Raw genomic sequence first — 18,507 nt, forward strand, 5'->3', positions numbered from 1 at the left:
CACCTGGAACACCACAGCAAATTCCTGGTAACACCCTAGCAACCACCTGGAACACCAAAGCAACTGCCTGGTAACACCCTAGAAACCACATGGAACGCCAGAGCAACTGCCTGGTAATGCCCTTGCAACCACTTGGAACACCACAGCCACTCTCTGGTAACACCCTAGAAATCACCTGCAACCCCACAGCAACTGCCTTGTAACACCCTAGAAACCACCTGAAACACCACAGCAACTGACTGGTAACACCCAAGCATCCACTTGGAATACACAGCAACCTGTGGCATTTGGAAACACCTAGGCAACCACCTGGGATAGCAGAAACACCTACTGGAATATCATAGCAAACACCACAGCAATAACTGCGATACCATAGCCACCACCTGGAAACACCCTAGCAGCCATCTGGGAAACCATAGCAACCAGCTGTGTACATTAGAGCAGAACTTGTTCACACAGCGGTAAACTCCTGCCTCTGGTGTCTGTAAAACACACGACTGCTCAGAACCGTGCAAGAGTGAAGTGCTTCCGGAAGTTCATGCAGAGGACTATACCAACACTTCCCTGAACACGGATCTCAGAATATTAACGAGGTTGGCCCATTTCATCAGAAATTAATAATTAGCGAAATTCATTTCCTGAGCATGGAATTATCAGAGAAACACATCAGAGCCACAAACATCAAACCTGGAGATCAGAGAGACCATGCCATTCGTACTGAGAACCTGCTAAAACACCCTCCACAATACGCCGTACAGTACACACTGCATACTTTTACACATCACATTATATACTCTAATGCTCCATACTACACGTTCCACAATACACATATAGTGACAATGAGAACTTATAAACTCACAGACAAGTTACACATCAGCCTCATAAAAACAACAGTTGTTTTTCTCCTCATACTGTACCACATTAAAAGACGTAAAGCTTCTAAACGTAAACAAATCAAGAGAGAACTTCATTTTCCCACAATCATAGACATTGACTTTAACACATCTGTGAACAGTGGTGAAGATGTCAGGGTTTGTGCCTGGTTTTGCTGCATCTGGGTCCATACCGCTAGCCATCATTAACGGAACAATTAGTATTAGATTTTACCAGTGAAATATCAAGGAAAATGTCTGTGGGTGACGTAAATGTGGATTTTACAGCAGTACAATGACCTTATGTATTCAAACCTGAATCAATCAAATGAACTTAATCCAGGAGAAATTTTGTGGAAGGGCTCGAAGTGAAGGGTTTAGGTGAGTAAAATCATCAGAACTGATCAACAGGGCATTGAGTTTAGTAACACCCTTTACTGCATTTTTATAATTTTTCTGTATCCATATAACTCAACTGAATCCAAAATTCTTTACTGAAGAACAGTTTTCAGTCACTACCAAATCCATCCTCCAGGGGGAGCAGCTAACCTTCAAGGTGTAGTGGTCATCTATGGTTTATGATTACTTCAGTGTGTAACTCTAAGTAGAAATAAATGGCTGTAGCTGGTGTGTGTCAGTATTTCGGTGTTGTAACTGTATGTTGGAGTAAATGGCTGTAGCTGGTGTGTGTCAGTATTTCGGTGCTGTAACTGTATGTTGGAGTAAATGGCTGTAGCTGGTGTGTGTCAGTATTTCGGTGCTGTAACTGTATGTAGGAGTAAACGGCTGTAGCTGGTGTGTGTCAGTATTTCGGTGTTTTAACTGTATGTAGGAGTAAACGGCTGTAGCTGGTGTGTGTCAGTATTTCAGTGCTGTAACTGTATGTAGGAGTAAACGGCTGTAGCTGGTGTGTGTCAGTATTTCGGTGCTGTAACTGTATGTAGGAGTAAACGGCTGTAGCTGGTGTGTGTCAGTATTTCTGTGCTGTAACTGTATGTAGGAGTAAACGGCTGTAGCTGGTGTGTGTCAGTATTTCAGTGCTGTAACTGTATGTAGGAGTAAACGGCTGTAGCTGGTGTGTGTCAGTATTTCGGTGCTGTAACTGTATGTTGGAGTAAACGGCTGTAGCTGGTGTGTGTCAATATTTCGGTGCTGTAACTGTATGTTGGAGTAAATGGCTGTAGCTGGTGTGTCAGTATTTCACTGCTGTAACTGTATGTAGGAGTAAACAGCTGTAGCTGGTGTGTGTCTGTATTTCGGTGTTGTAACTATATGTAGGAGTAAACGGCTGTAGCTGGTGTGTGTCAGTATTTCGGTGCTGTAACTGTATGTAGGAGTAAACGGCTGTAGCTGGTGTGTGTCAGTATTTCGGTGCTGTAACTGTATGTAGGAGTAAATGGCTGTAGCTGGTGTGTGTCAGTATTTCGGTGCTGTAACTGTATGTTGGAGTAAACGGCTGTAGCTAGTGTGTGTCATTATTTCGGTGTTGTAACTGTAAGTAGGAGTAAATGGTTGTAGCTGGTGTGTGTCAGTATTTCGGTGCTGTAACTGTATGTAGGAGTAAACGGCTGTAGCTCGTGTGTGTCAGTATTTTGGTGCTGTAACTGTATGTAGAAGTAAACAGCTGTAGCTGGTGTGTGTCAGTATTTCACTGCTGTAACTGTATGTAGGAGTAAACAGCTGTAGCTGGTGTGTGTCTGTATTTCGGTGTTGTAACTATATGTAGGAGTAAACGGCTGTAGCTGGTGTGTGTCAGTATTTCGGTGCTGTAACTGTATGTAGGAGTAAACGGCTGTAGCTGGTGTGTGTCAGTATTTCGGTGCTGTAACTGTATGTAGGAGTAAATGGCTGTAGCTGGTGTGTGTCAGTATTTCGGTGCTGTAACTGTATGTTGGAGTAAACGGCTGTAGCTAGTGTGTGTCAGTATTTCGGTGTTGTAACTGTAAGTAGGAGTAAATGGTTGTAGCTGGTGTGTGTCAGTATTTCGGTGCTGTAACTGTATGTAGAAGTAAACAGCTGTAGCTGGTGTGTGTCAGTATTTCAGTGCTGTAACTGTATGTTGGAGAAAATGGCTGAACTCGGGTGTGTCAGTATTTCGGTGCTGTAACTGTATGTAGGAGTAAACGGCTGTAGCTGGTGTGTGTCAGTATTTCGGTGCTGTAACTGTATGTAGAAGTAAACGACTGTAGCTGGTGTGTGTCAGTATTTCTGTGCTGTAACTCTACATAGGAGTAAATGGCTGTAGCTGGTGTGTGTCAGTATTTCGGTGCTGTAACTGTATGTAGGAGTAAACAGCTGTAGCTGGTGTGTGTCAGTATTTCGGTGCTGTAACTGTATGTAGGAGTAAACGGCTGTAGCTGGTGTGTGTCAGTACTTCGGTGCTGTAACTGTATGTAGGAGTAAACGGCTGTAGCTGGTGTGTGTCAGTACTTCAGTGCTGTAACTCTATGCAGGATTAAAGAGTTGTATGTCAGTATTTAATTGCGCTGCAACAGCTTAAACTAGAACTTTTTTCTGTCAAATTAGTGTCTAACCCACTGAAAGTAACGACTGAAGGTGGCGCTCCTGAATGCCTGACAGTAATAACTTTATCCTGATGAAGCCTGTTGTTTCCCCTCTTCCATCTGTAACTCTCTCTCTCCCTCTCTCTCTCTCTCTCTCTCTCTCTCCTCCTTATGTAAAGCTTTTCTCTCGCACACACATTCTCCTCCTCCCGTTTAACTCTCTCTCTCCCTCTCTCTCTCCCCCCTCCTCCTGTATAAGTCCCTGTCTCTCTCCCTCTCTCCCTCACTCTCTGCAGTTCTCCATTGGGGAGAGATGATCTGGTCTGGACTTGTTGAAGATGCTGGATGGACACAGAGCTGTGAGATGGATACCGGTCACTCTGTTACTCGTCCTCTTCTGTCTGCTCGCGCGCACATCAGCTTACTTCGGGTACGTGCTCTCCTTGCTCTCACTCAGGTCCGGTAGGGGACGGACTCCGCGGTAGAAGTGTGTGTGTTTTGCGCTGTGTGTGTGTTTTGCGGCGCTGTCGCTTTGCTTGGATCAGCGCTGCTTGTGTTTTTAGAACCCTCTGATTTAGAACGGGCGTGTTCTCCTGGTTCTTTGGGTCCACCGAGAGGAAGCCTAGTCTAGAACGCGCTTGTAAGATGTGTTCGCAATCTAGAACTCAGCCGAAAGGGAGTTTAAGTCAACTTTGTAAGAACACAGCGCTTTGATCGGAGAGCGTCCTCAGACTGCCGTTCCCCCGCTCCCCTGTTTCTGTTCCCGTGTTCCTCTCGCGTTCGGTCTGCGGCTGGGTCCTGCGGTTTATTCACATCTGGAGCTGAATGGTCCACATTTCCCCCTGTTTTAACAGAACCCCCCTCCCACAGCTGGAGTTTGAGCTCTGCAACTTTCACATGAGAACTACTCATCTGCTCCAGGCTCTAGACACTCTGCGGAACAGGTTCTAGCGACAGATTAATGGTTCTGTGGCGTGTGGTGACAGTGTAGGACCGGCTGGTTAATGTGTGTGTGTGTGTGTGTGTGTGCAGTTCTGGATGAATGGCAGATTGAAGGTACACACCCTTGTGAAATCCACACTTTAAGGGGTTCCCCAAAGAACCAGGCAGGTTCTGTGACCGTCTGCAGAACCGTTAGCGCGTGTTCTCTGAGGAACCGCGGCTGTTTCATTGTTGTTATGACGCTGTACGTCCTCCTTTGTCATGTTTTTGATTTCTTCAGACTCAGCTTTAACACTGTGTTCGTTCAAACTGTCCACCGCACACATCTGAGCAGGACCCTCACACTGGACAACACCACACAAACAAAGCACAATGTAAACGTCATGCTGCACATGACAACGACAACAAAATGTGGAAAAATTTCAGTAACATTTCTGACTGTTTGTTTTAATTTAGTTTTAGTTTTTTTTGTCTGACCCTGTGCTAGTTTTGTCCAATTGTGTTGTCTGTAGTGTTGTCTGTCTATGGACAGGTTTTGTCTGATTGTGTTGTCTGTAGTGTTGTCTATGGACAGGTTTTGTCTGATTGTGTTGTCTGATTATGGGCAGGTTTTGTCTGATTGTGTTGTCTGTAGTGTTGTCTGACTATGGAGAGGCTTTGTCTGATTGTGTTGTCTGTAGTGTTGTCTATGGACAGGTTTTGTCTGATTGTGTTGTCTGATTATGGGCAGGTTTTGTCTGATTGTGTTGTCTGTAGTGTTGTCTGACTATGGACAGGTTTTGTCTGATTGTGCTGTCTGTAGTGTTGTCTATGGACAGGTTTTGTCTGATTGTTTTGTCTGTAGTGTTGTCTGACTATGGAGAGGCTTTGTCTGATTGTGTTGTCTGTAGTGTTGTCTATGGACAGGTTTTGTCTGATTGTGTTGTCTGATTATGGGCAGGTTTTGTCTGATTGTGTTGTCTGTAGTGTTGTCTATGGACAGGTTTTGTCTGATTGTGTTGTCTGATTATGGGCAGGTTTTGTCTGATTGTGTTGTCTGTAGTGTTGTCTATGGACAGGTTTTGTCTGATTGTGTTGTCTGATTATGGGCAGGTTTTGTCTGATTGTGTTGTCTGTAGTGTTGTCTGACTATGGAGAGGCTTTGTCTGATTGTGTTGTCTGTAGTGTTGTCTATGGACAGGTTTTGTCTGATTGTGTTGTCTGTAGTGTTGTCTATGGACAGGTTTTGTCTGATTGTGTTGTCTGATTATGGGCAGGTTTTGTCTGATTGTGTTGTCTGTAGTGTTGTCTATGGACAGGTTTTGTCTGATTGTGTTGTCTGTAGTGTTGTCTGACTATGGAGAGGCTTTGTCTGATTGTGTTGTCTGTAGTGTTGTCTATGGACAGGTTTTGTCTGATTGTGTTGTCTGATTATGGGCAGGTTTTGTCTGATTGTGTTGTCTGTAGTGTTGTCTGACTATGGACAGGTTTTGTCTGATTGTGCTGTCTGTAGTGTTGTCTATGGACAGGTTTTGTCTGATTGTGTTGTCTGTAGTGTTGTCTGACTATGGAGAGGCTTTGTCTGATTGTGTTGTCTGTAGTGTTGTCTATGGACAGGTTTTGTCTGATTGTGTTGTCTGATTATGGGCAGGTTTTGTCTGATTGTGTTGTCTGTAGTGTTGTCTATGGACAGGTTTTGTCTGATTGTGTTGTCTGATTATGGGCAGGTTTTGTCTGATTGTGTTGTCTGTAGTGTTGTCTGATTATGGGCAGGTTTTGTCTGATTGTGTTGTCTGTAGTGTTGTCTGACTATGGACAGGTTTTGTCTGATTGTGTTGTCTGTAGTGTTGTCTATGGACAGGTTTTGTCTGATTGTGTTGTCTGACTATGGAGAGGCTTTGTCTGATTGTGTTGTCTGTAGTGTTGCCTGACTATGGACATGTTTTGTCTGATTGTGCTGTCTGTAGTGTTGTCTATGGACAGGTTTTGTCTGATTGTGTTGTCTGTAGTGTTGTCTGACTATGGACAGGTTTTGTCTGATTGTGCTGTCTGTAGTGTTGTCTATGGACAGGTTTTGTCTGATTGTGTTGTCTGTAGTGTTGTCTGACTATGGAGAGGCTTTGTCTGATTGTGTTGTCTGTAGTGTTGTCTATGGACAGGTTTTGTCTGATTGTGTTGTCTGATTATGGGCAGGTTTTGTCTGATTGTGTTGTCTGTAGTGTTGTCTATGGACAGGTTTTGTCTGATTGTGTTGTCTGATTATGGGCAGGTTTTGTCTGATTGTGTTGTCTGTAGTGTTGTCTGATTATGGGCAGGTTTTGTCTGATTGTGTTGTCTGTAGTGTTGTCTGACTATGGACAGGTTTTGTCTGATTGTGTTGTCTGTAGTGTTGTCTATGGACAGGTTTTGTCTGATTGTGTTGTCTGACTATGGAGAGGCTTTGTCTGATTGTGTTGTCTGTAGTGTTGCCTGACTATGGACATGTTTTGTCTGATTGTGCTGTCTGTAGTGTTGTCTATGGACAGGTTTTGTCTGATTGTGTTGTCTGTAGTGTTGTCTGATTATGGGCAGGTTTTGTCTGATTGTGTTGTCTGTAGTGTTGCCTGACTATGGACATGTTTTGTCTGATTGTGCTGTCTGTAGTGTTGTCTATGGACAGGTTTTGTCTGATTGTGTTGTCTGTAGTGTTGTCTATGGACAGGTTTTGTCTGATTGTGTTGTCTATGGACAGGTTTTGTCTGATTGTGTTGTCTGTAGTGTTGCCTGACTATGGACATGTTTTGTCTGATTGTGTTGTCTGTAGTGTTGCCTGACTATGGACAGGTTTTGTCTGATTGTGTTGTCTGTAGTGTTGTCTATGGACAGGTTTTGTCTGATTGTGTTGTCTGTAGCGTTGTCTGACTATGGAGAGGCTTTGTCTGATTGTGTTGTCTGTAGTGTTGTCTATGGAGAGGTTTTGTCTGATTGTGTTGTCTGTAGTGTTGTCTGACTATGGACAGGCTTTGTCTGATTGTGTTGTCTGTAGTGTTGTCTGACTATGGACATGTTTTGTCTGATTGTGCTGTCTGTAGTGTTGTCTATGGACAGGCTTTGTCTGATTGTGTTGTCTGTAGTGTTGTCTGACTATGGACATGTTTTGTCTGATTGTGCTGTCTGTAGTGTTGTCTATGGACAGGCTTTGTCTGATCATATTGTCTGTAGTGTTGTCTGACTATGGAGAGGCTTTGTCTGATTGTGTTGTCTGTAGTGTTGTCTGACTATGGACATGTTTTGTCTGATTGTGCTGTCTGTAGTGTTGTCTATGGACAGGTTTTGTCTGATTGTGCTGTCTGTAGTGTTGTCTATGGACAGGCTTTGTCTGATTGTGTTGTCTGACTACGGACAGGCTTTGTTTGTCCATTCTGTTGTGTCCAAACATGTACCTGCTTTGTCTGTCTCCAAACCGGTGTTGTCCAAATGGGGACACTTTTCTTTACAAACATAGACCTGGTTTGACCTGTCATGGTCTGGTTATGTCTAAACATTGATTTGTTTTGTCTGATTGTGGCCCAGTTTTGGCTAATCATGGACATATTTTTGTGTGGCCAGTATGTTGTCTTCTGTCAGGTATGTTGTCTTCTGTTTGGTGTGTTGTCTTCTGCCTGGTGTGTTGTCTTCTGTCCGGTGTGTTGTCTTCTGTTTGGTGTGTTGTCTTCAGCCTGGTGTGTTGTCTTCTGGCCAGTGTGTTGTCTTCTGTTTGGTGTGTTGTCTTCTGGCCAGTGTGTTGTCTTCTGTCTTGTGTGTTGTCTTCTGTTTGGTGTGTTGTCTTCAGCCTGGTGTATTGTCTTCTGTCCGGTGTGTTGTCTTCTGTCCGGTGTGTTGTCTTCTGTTTGGTGTGTTGTCTTCTGTCCGGCGTGTTGTCTTCTGTTTGGTGTGTTGTCTTCTGTCCGGTGTGTTGTCTTCTGGCTGGTGTGTTGTCTTCTGCCTGGTGTATTGTCTTCAGGCCAGTGTGTGGTCTTTTGGCCGATTTGTTGTCTTCTGTCCGGTGTGTTGTCTTCTGGCTGGTGTGTTGTTTCTCAGTGGTGTGTGGTTGTGTGTCATGTGTGGGTGAGTGAGTGGTGGAAGGGTTTGCTGAGGTGAGGAAATGACGTAAACACAGACAGGGACAAGACCAGAGAACCTTGAACTTGATAAACACTTAATCAACAACAGTAAACACAACAACTGAAGTGACTACAAACTGTGCCCCACACCTCTTAGACGGTGACTGAGTGAGACATGATGGGGTGCACCTGCGCGCTCAGTCACATGACTCTGACACATCAGAGGTGCAGGGCGTGGCTAAGAGAATCAAGGACAAACACTGCTGTAAGGATGGGAATGACTGACCCCCTCAGAGCAAGGATTAGTGTTGTGTGGCGTGTGTGTTGTTTCTTAGGTGTGTGTGTGTGTGTGAGGACACTGTAGTGTCGGACCCTCTCTGTGCAGTGTTATTAGAGCGGTGTCGGACGCTGGAGCGCTGTTTTTGTGTGTTGTTGTGCAGTTGGAGTTTTGTGGTGTGTGTGTGTGAGGTCTCTGTAGTATGTTGTGTGTTGTTTCTGAAATATGTGTGTGTGTTTCTGTAAGTGTGTGTGTGTGAGCATGCTGTAATGCTGGACCCTCTCTGAGCAGTGTTATTAAAGCGGTGTTGGAGGCTGGAGCGCTGTTCCTGTCCTGGCCACTGCCCAGTGTTTCCTCAGGTGTTGGGACCCTCTCAGTTGCAGGTGTTCGAGGGGTGGGGGGTGGGCAGTGGCGCCTGGTTACGAGCTGTGACTTCAGCAAAAGGTGTGGGACAGGGGTCTGTATGTGGACAGATGAGGCTGTGGACGGGGGACAGGGGGGAGCACGGGCAGAGAACAGGGGGAGATCTTATCTGGAGGGATCTGATGTTATCGGGAGGTGTGAGGGGTCGTTGGGGGCCGGCTGGAGGAGTGGTCCCCTGAGGGCTGCTGACCCTTCAAATAGCTGTAAAACATCAACACAAAACACCACAACAACACACAACACTACACCACAACAACACATAACACTACACCACAACAACACATAACACTACACTAAAACAACACACAACACTACACCACATCAACACATAACACTACACAACACTACACCACAACAACACATAACACTACACTAAAACAACACACAACACTACACCACAACAACACATAACACTACACAACACTACACCACATCAACACATAACACTACACTAAAACAACACATAACACTACACTAAAACAACACATAACACTACACAACACTACACCACATCAACACATAACACTACACCACATCAACACATAACACTACACTAAAACAACACATAACACTACACAACACTACACCACAACAACACATAACACTACACCACAACAACACATAACACTACACTAAAACAACACACAACACTACACCACATCAACACATAACACTACACAACACTACACCACAACAACACATAACACTACACTAAAACAACACACAACACTACACCACAACAACACATAACACTACACAACACTACACCACATCAACACATAACACTACACTAAAACAACACATAACACTACACAACACTACACCACATCAACACATAACACTACACTAAAACAACACACAATACTACACCACAACAACACATAACACTACACTAAAACAACACATAACACTACACAACACTACACCACATCAACACATAACACTACTCAACACTACATCACAACAACACATAACACTACACTAAAACAACACATAACACTACACAACACTACACCACATCAACACATAACACTACACTAAAACAACACATAACACTACACCACAACAACACATAACACTACACTAAAACAACACACAACACTACACCACATCAACACATAACACTACACAACACTACATCACAACAACACATAACACTACACTAAAACAACACATAACACTACACAACACTACACCACATCAACACATAACACTACACTAAAACAACACACAATACTACACCACAACAACACATAACACTACACTAAAACAACACATAACACTACACAACACTACACCACATCAACACATAACACTACTCAACACTACATCACAACAACACATAACACTACACTAAAACAACACATAACACTACACAACACTACACCACATCAACACATAACACTACACTAAAACAACACATAACACTACACCACAACAACACATAACACTACACTAAAACAACACACAACACTACACCACATCAACACATAACACTACACAACACTACACCACAACAACACATAACACTACACTAAAACAACACATAACACTACACTAAAACAACACACAACACTACACCACATCAACACATAACACTACACAACACTACACCACAACAACACATAACACTACACTAAAACAACACACAACACTACACCACAACAACACATAACACTACACTAAAACAACACATAACACTACACTAAAACAACACATAACACTACACAACACTACACCACATCAACACATAACACTACACCACATCAACACATAACACTACACTAAAACAACACATAACACTACACAACACTACACCACATCAACACATAACACTACACTAAAACAACACATAACACTACACTAAAACAACACATAACACTACACAACACTACACCACATCAACACATAACACTACACCACATCAACACATAACACTACACTAAAACAACACATGACACTACACAACACATAACACTACACTAAAACAACACATAACACTACACAACACTACACCACATCAACACATAACACTACTCAACACTACATCACAACAACACATAACACTACACTAAAACAACACATAACACTACACAACACTACACCACATCAACACATAACACTACACTAAAACAACACATAACACTACACCACAACAACACATAACACTACACTAAAACAACACACAACACTACACCACATCAACACATAACACTACACAACACTACACCACAACAACACATAACACTACACTAAAACAACACATAACACTACACTAAAACAACACACAACACTACACCACATCAACACATAACACTACACAACACTACACCACATCAACACATAACACTACACAACACTACACCACATCAACACATAACACTACTCAACACTACATCACAACAACACATAACACTACACTAAAACAACACATAACACTACACCACAACAACACATAACACTACACTAAAACAACACATAACACTACACAACACTACACCACATCAACACATAACACTACTCAACACTACATCACAACAACACATAACACTACACTAAAACAACACATAACACTACACAACACTACACCACATCAACACATAACACTACACTAAAACAACACATAACACTACACCACAACAACACATAACACTACACTAAAACAACACACAACACTACACCACATCAACACATAACACTACACAACACTACACCACAACAACACATAACACTACACTAAAACAACACATAACACTACACTAAAACAACACACAACACTACACCACATCAACACATAACACTACACAACACTACACCACAACAACACATAACACTACACTAAAACAACACACAACACTACACCACAACAACACATAACACTACACTAAAACAACACATAACACTACACTAAAACAACACATAACACTACACAACACTACACCACATCAACACATAACACTACACCACATCAACACATAACACTACACTAAAACAACACATAACACTACACAACACTACACCACATCAACACATAACACTACACTAAAACAACACATAACACTACACTAAAACAACACATAACACTACACAACACTACACCACATCAACACATAACACTACACCACATCAACACATAACACTACACAACACATAACACTACACTAAAACAACACATAACACTACACAACACTACACCACATCAACACATAACACTACACTAAAACAACACACAATACTACACCACAACAACACATAACACTACACAACACTACACCACAACAACACATAACACTACACTAAAACAACACATAACACTACACTAAAACAACACACAACACTACACCACAACAACACATAACACTACACCACATCAACACATAACACTACACAACACTACACCACAACAACACATAACACTACACTAAAACAACACATAACACTACACTAAAACAACACACAACACTACACCACATCAACACATAACACTACACAACACTACACCACAACAACACATAACACTACACTAAAACAACACATAACACTACACTAAAACAACACACAACACTACACCACATCAACACATAACACTACACTAAAACAACACATAACACTACACAACACTACACCACATCAACACATAACACTACACCACATCAACACATAACACTACACTAAAACAACACATAACACTACACAACACTACACCACATCAACACATAACACTACACTAAAACAACACACAATACTACACTAAAACAACACATAACACTACACAACACTACATCACATAACACTACACTAAACAACACATAACACTACACCACATCAACACATAACACTACACTAAAACAACACACAATACTACACCACAACAACACATAACACTACACAACACTACACTAAAACAACACAACACTACACCACATCAACACATAACACTACTCAACACTACACCACAACAACACATAACACTACACCACAACAACACATAACACTACACTAAAACAACACATAACACTACACTAAAACAACACATAACACTACACAACACTACACCACATCAACACATAACACTACACTAAAACAACACACAATACTACACCACAACAACACATAACACTACACAACACTAAAACAACACAACACTACATCACATCAACACATAACACTACTCAACACTACATCACAACAACACATAACACTACACTAAAACAAAACATAACACTACACCACAACAACACATAACACTACACTAAAACAACACATAAAACAACACATAACACTACACTAAAACAGCACATAACACTACACAACACTACACCACATCAACACATAACACTACACTAAAACAACACACAATACTACACCACAACAACACATAACACTACACAACACTACACTAAAACAACACAACACTACACCACATCAACACATAACACTACTCAACACTACATCACAACAACACATAAAACAACACACAACACTACACTAAAACAATACACAACACTACACCACATCAACACATAACACTACACAACACTACACTAAAACAACACACAATACTACACCACAACAACACAAAACATTACACAACACTAAATCAAAACAAAACACAACACTACACCACAACACATAACATTACAAAACACTACACTAAAACAACACACAATACTACACCACAACAACACACAACACTACACTAAAACAACACATAACACTACACCACAACACATAACACTACACTAAAACAACACACAACACTACACCACATCAACAAACAACACTACACCACAACAACACATAACACTACACCACAACACAACATTACACAACACTACACCACAACACATAACATTACACAACACTACACTAAAACAACACACAATACTACACCACAACAACACACAACACTACACTAAAACAACACATAACATTACACCACAACACATAACACTACACTAAAACAACACACAACACTACACCACATCAACAAACAACACTACACCACAACAACACATAACACTACACCACAACACAGCATTACACAACACTACACTAAAACAACACATACCACTACACCACAACACAACATTACACAACACTACACCACATCAACACAACATTACACAACACTACACTAAAACAACACACAACACTACACCACATCAACACACAACACTACACCACAACAACACATAACACTACACAGCACTACACCACATCAACACATAACACAACACTACATTAAAACAACACACAACACTACACTACAACACACAACACTACACCACATCAACACATACAATTACACTACACTAAAACAGCACACAACACTACACCACAACAACACAACACTAAAACAACACACAACACTACACCACAACAACACACAACACTACACTAAAACAACACATAACACTACACAACAACACATAACACTACACCACAACACATAACATTACACCACAACACATAACATTACACAACACTACACCACAACACATAACATTACACAACACTACACTAAAACAACACACAACACTACACTACACCACAACAAACAACACTAAAGCACACCACACACAACACCATACACACGGTCACACCACACACACAACACCATATACAACGTCACACCACACACAACAACACCATACACACCGTCACACCACACACACCACCACACCACACACAACAACATCATACACACGGTCACACAACACACAACAACACCATACACACGGTCACACAACACACAACAACACCACACACTCCGTCACGCCACACACACCGTCACACCATACACACAGTCACACCACACACATGGTCATACCACACAACAACACCACACACACAATCACAGCATACACACTATCACACCATACACACCGTCACACCACACACATCGTCACACAACAACACCAAACACACGGTCACACAACAACACCACACATACGATCACACCACACACAGCAACACCATACACACGGTCACACCACACAACAACACCACACACACACAATCACACCATACACACAGTCACACCACACACACGTCACACCATACACAGCAACACCATACACACGGTCACACCACACACACGTCACACCATACACATGGTCACACCACACAACAACATCACACACACACAATCACACCATACACACTATCACACCATACACACAGTCACACCACACACACGTCACACCATACACATGGTCACACCACACAACAACACCACACACACACAATCACACCATACACACTATCACACCATACACACAGTCACACCACACACACGGTCACACCACACACAGCAACACCATACACACGGTCACACCACACACACGTCACACCATACACATGGTCACACCACACAACAACATCACACACACACAATCACACCATACACACTATCACACCATACACACCGTCACACCAAACACATAATCACACAACAACACCATACACACAGTCACACCACACACACCGTCACACCATACACACAGTCACACCACACACACGGTTACACCACACAACACCACACACACAATCACACCATACACACTATCACACCATACACAATGACACAACACACACATCATCACACAACACCATACACACGGTCACACAACACACAACAACACCACACACACGGTCCAACCACACACAACAAGACCATACACACGGTCACACAACAATACCACACACACGGTCACACCATACACACTTTCACACGACACAACAACACCATACACATATTCACACGACACAACAACACCACACACACCGTCACACCACAAACACAGTCACACCACATACACGGTCACACCATACACACTATCACACCACACACACCATCACACCACACACAACAACACCATACAAATGGTCACACAACACACAACAATACACACACACGGTCACACCACACACATACACTGTCACACGACACAACAACACCACACACACTGTCACACCACACAACAACACCACACACACTGTCACACCACACAACAACACCACACACACTATCACACCATACACACTATCACACCGTCACACCACAAACACCGTCACACCATACACACTGTCACACTACACACAACAACACGACACACACTGTCACACCACACACAACAACACCACACACACGGTCACACCACAGACAGTCACACCACACACAAAAACACCACACACACAATCACACCACAGACAGTCACACCACACACAAAAACACTACACACACAACACCATACACACTATCACACCACAAACAACAACACCACACACACGGTCACACCACAGACGGTCACACCACACACACACAACACCATACACACTCTTACACCGCACACAACAACACCAAACACACAACACCATACACACTATCACACCACACACACCATCACACCATACACAATGTCACATGACACAACAACACCACACACAACAACACCACACACACGATCATACCACACACAACAACACCACACACACGGTCACACCACACACAAAAACACAACACCACACACACTATCACACCAGACACAACAACACCACACACACGGTCACACCACACACAGTCACACCACACACAACACCATACACACGGTCACACCAGTCACACGGTCACACCAGTCACACAAAAACACCACACACACACACAACACCATACACACTATCACACCACACACAACAACACCACACACAAAAACACTACACACACACAACACCATACACACGATCATACAACACACAACAACACCAAACACACAACACCATACACACTATCACACCACACACACCGTCACACCACAAACACTGTCACACCATACACACCGTCACACCACACACAACAACACCACACACACGGTCACACCACACACAAAAACACCACACACACACAACACCATACACACGGTCACACCACACACAACAACACCACACACACGGTCACAACACCACACACACCGTCACACCACACACAACAACCCCACACACACAGTCACACCACACACACCACCATACACACGGTCACACCACACACACTGTCACACCACAACTCACACACAGTGACACCACACACTATTACTCCTCACACACAACGTCACACCACACCCAACAACACACCATGACACTACAGAAAGATTCTTGTACTTTAATTATGTTTTTGTCACTGACAGAGTACAGATCACTACCGCCCCCATGTGTCACAGCATGGAGAACTTTGAGGTGTATTTTGGGACGTTGCAGCTGTAACTGCCCCTGGAGTGTGTATTTAAGGTGATGTGGATGTAGTAAAAGGTTGATAGTGATGTCTCTGGACCCTGAGTCAGTTTGCTTTGTGAAGTGAGTAACTGTGCGCTCCTTGAGATTGTTTTAATGGCCATTGTTTTGGAGGCTTGCTCGCGGCTCCCTTCATTTCCTGCTTATTGGGGGGTGAAAACAAGCATTAGGAAGTTGGTTAGCGATATGAGGAGCACTGGTATTATGTGTGTTCTGTCTTATCTCTCATAATGAGCTGCGTGGCTCTGGAGTGGGCTGGGGAGCGCTGTGATTTTGGCCCAGTTCAGTGCGCAGTAAAGGCGTGTGTTGAGTGTGATTGAGCTGTTGTTGAGTGAATGTTATCTGGGGCTTGGTGAGAGAGAGAGAGAGAGAGAGAGAGAGAGAGAGAGAGAGGGATTGAAGTGGACTTGGCAACTGTGGTGCTGAAGTGAGTCAGAGAAGCGGCCGGCCGCGCCTAATCAAACCCTAATTAACTTCCACACACACCAACAGGAAGTCTAGTGTTTTATGGCTGGGATCGGGACGGGGCCCCGTGCACTTGCCTGTAAAAATAAACCCAGGGCCACGGCCCGTTCCCTCCTGGCTGGTTCCGCTCTGGGCTCAAGCAGAACCTGACTTCATGTCTTTCTTGTTTTTCTGTCTCTACACCCCTCAGTGATGTCAGCTTCTCCTTTACGTTGTGTCAGCGTCGGAATTTCTGGGAATATCTTGCATTAACAGATGTTAAACTAAGGGCAGCTCCACCAATTTTCCAAATTCTTTGCTAGAGGGAGGGATTCTGATGTGAAGAGAGTCACTAAGAGTTCATACACAACAGTGGACAGTGGAGATGAATGGAGCCAGACGTCCTCCTCTAAAAGCCCCTCACAGAAAGTGAGGACAGTAGACGGTGGGGGACAGTGGACAGTGGAGATGAATGGAAGCAGACGTCCTCCTCTAAAAGCCCCTCACAGAAAGTGAGGACAGTGGACGGTGGGGGACAGTGGACAGTGGAGATGAATGGAAGCAGACGTCCTCCTCTAAAAGCCCCTCACAGAAAGTGAAGACAGTGGACGGTGGGGGACAGTGGACAGTAGAGATGAATGGAAGCAGACGTCCTCCTCTAAAAGCCCCTCACAGAAAGTGAGGACAGTGGACGG

The 18,507-nt window shown here is 43.2% G+C and overlaps 1 protein-coding gene across 2 annotated transcripts in view; it reads left to right on the top strand.

Moving 5' to 3' along the window:
* Window positions 1-3,700: 3,700 nt before the first annotated feature.
* Window positions 3,701-18,507, top strand: part of wnt9a (wingless-type MMTV integration site family, member 9A) — a 54,557-nt gene continuing 39,750 nt past the window's right edge. The window contains exon 1 of one of the 2 annotated variants that reach the window (XM_066681019.1): window positions 3,701-3,806. In XM_066681019.1, the coding sequence (XP_066537116.1) occupies window positions 3,715-3,806 (92 nt within the window). In that variant the 5' untranslated portion in view covers window positions 3,701-3,714. Of the gene's footprint in view, window positions 3,807-4,184; window positions 4,321-18,507 lie in introns of those variants that run through there. The other variant, XM_066681018.1, reaches the window with a different exon arrangement.

This window comes from Hoplias malabaricus, chromosome 9, assembly GCF_029633855.1.
Source record: "Hoplias malabaricus isolate fHopMal1 chromosome 9, fHopMal1.hap1, whole genome shotgun sequence".
In the NCBI taxonomy this organism is placed as follows: domain Eukaryota; kingdom Metazoa; phylum Chordata; class Actinopteri; order Characiformes; family Erythrinidae; genus Hoplias; species Hoplias malabaricus.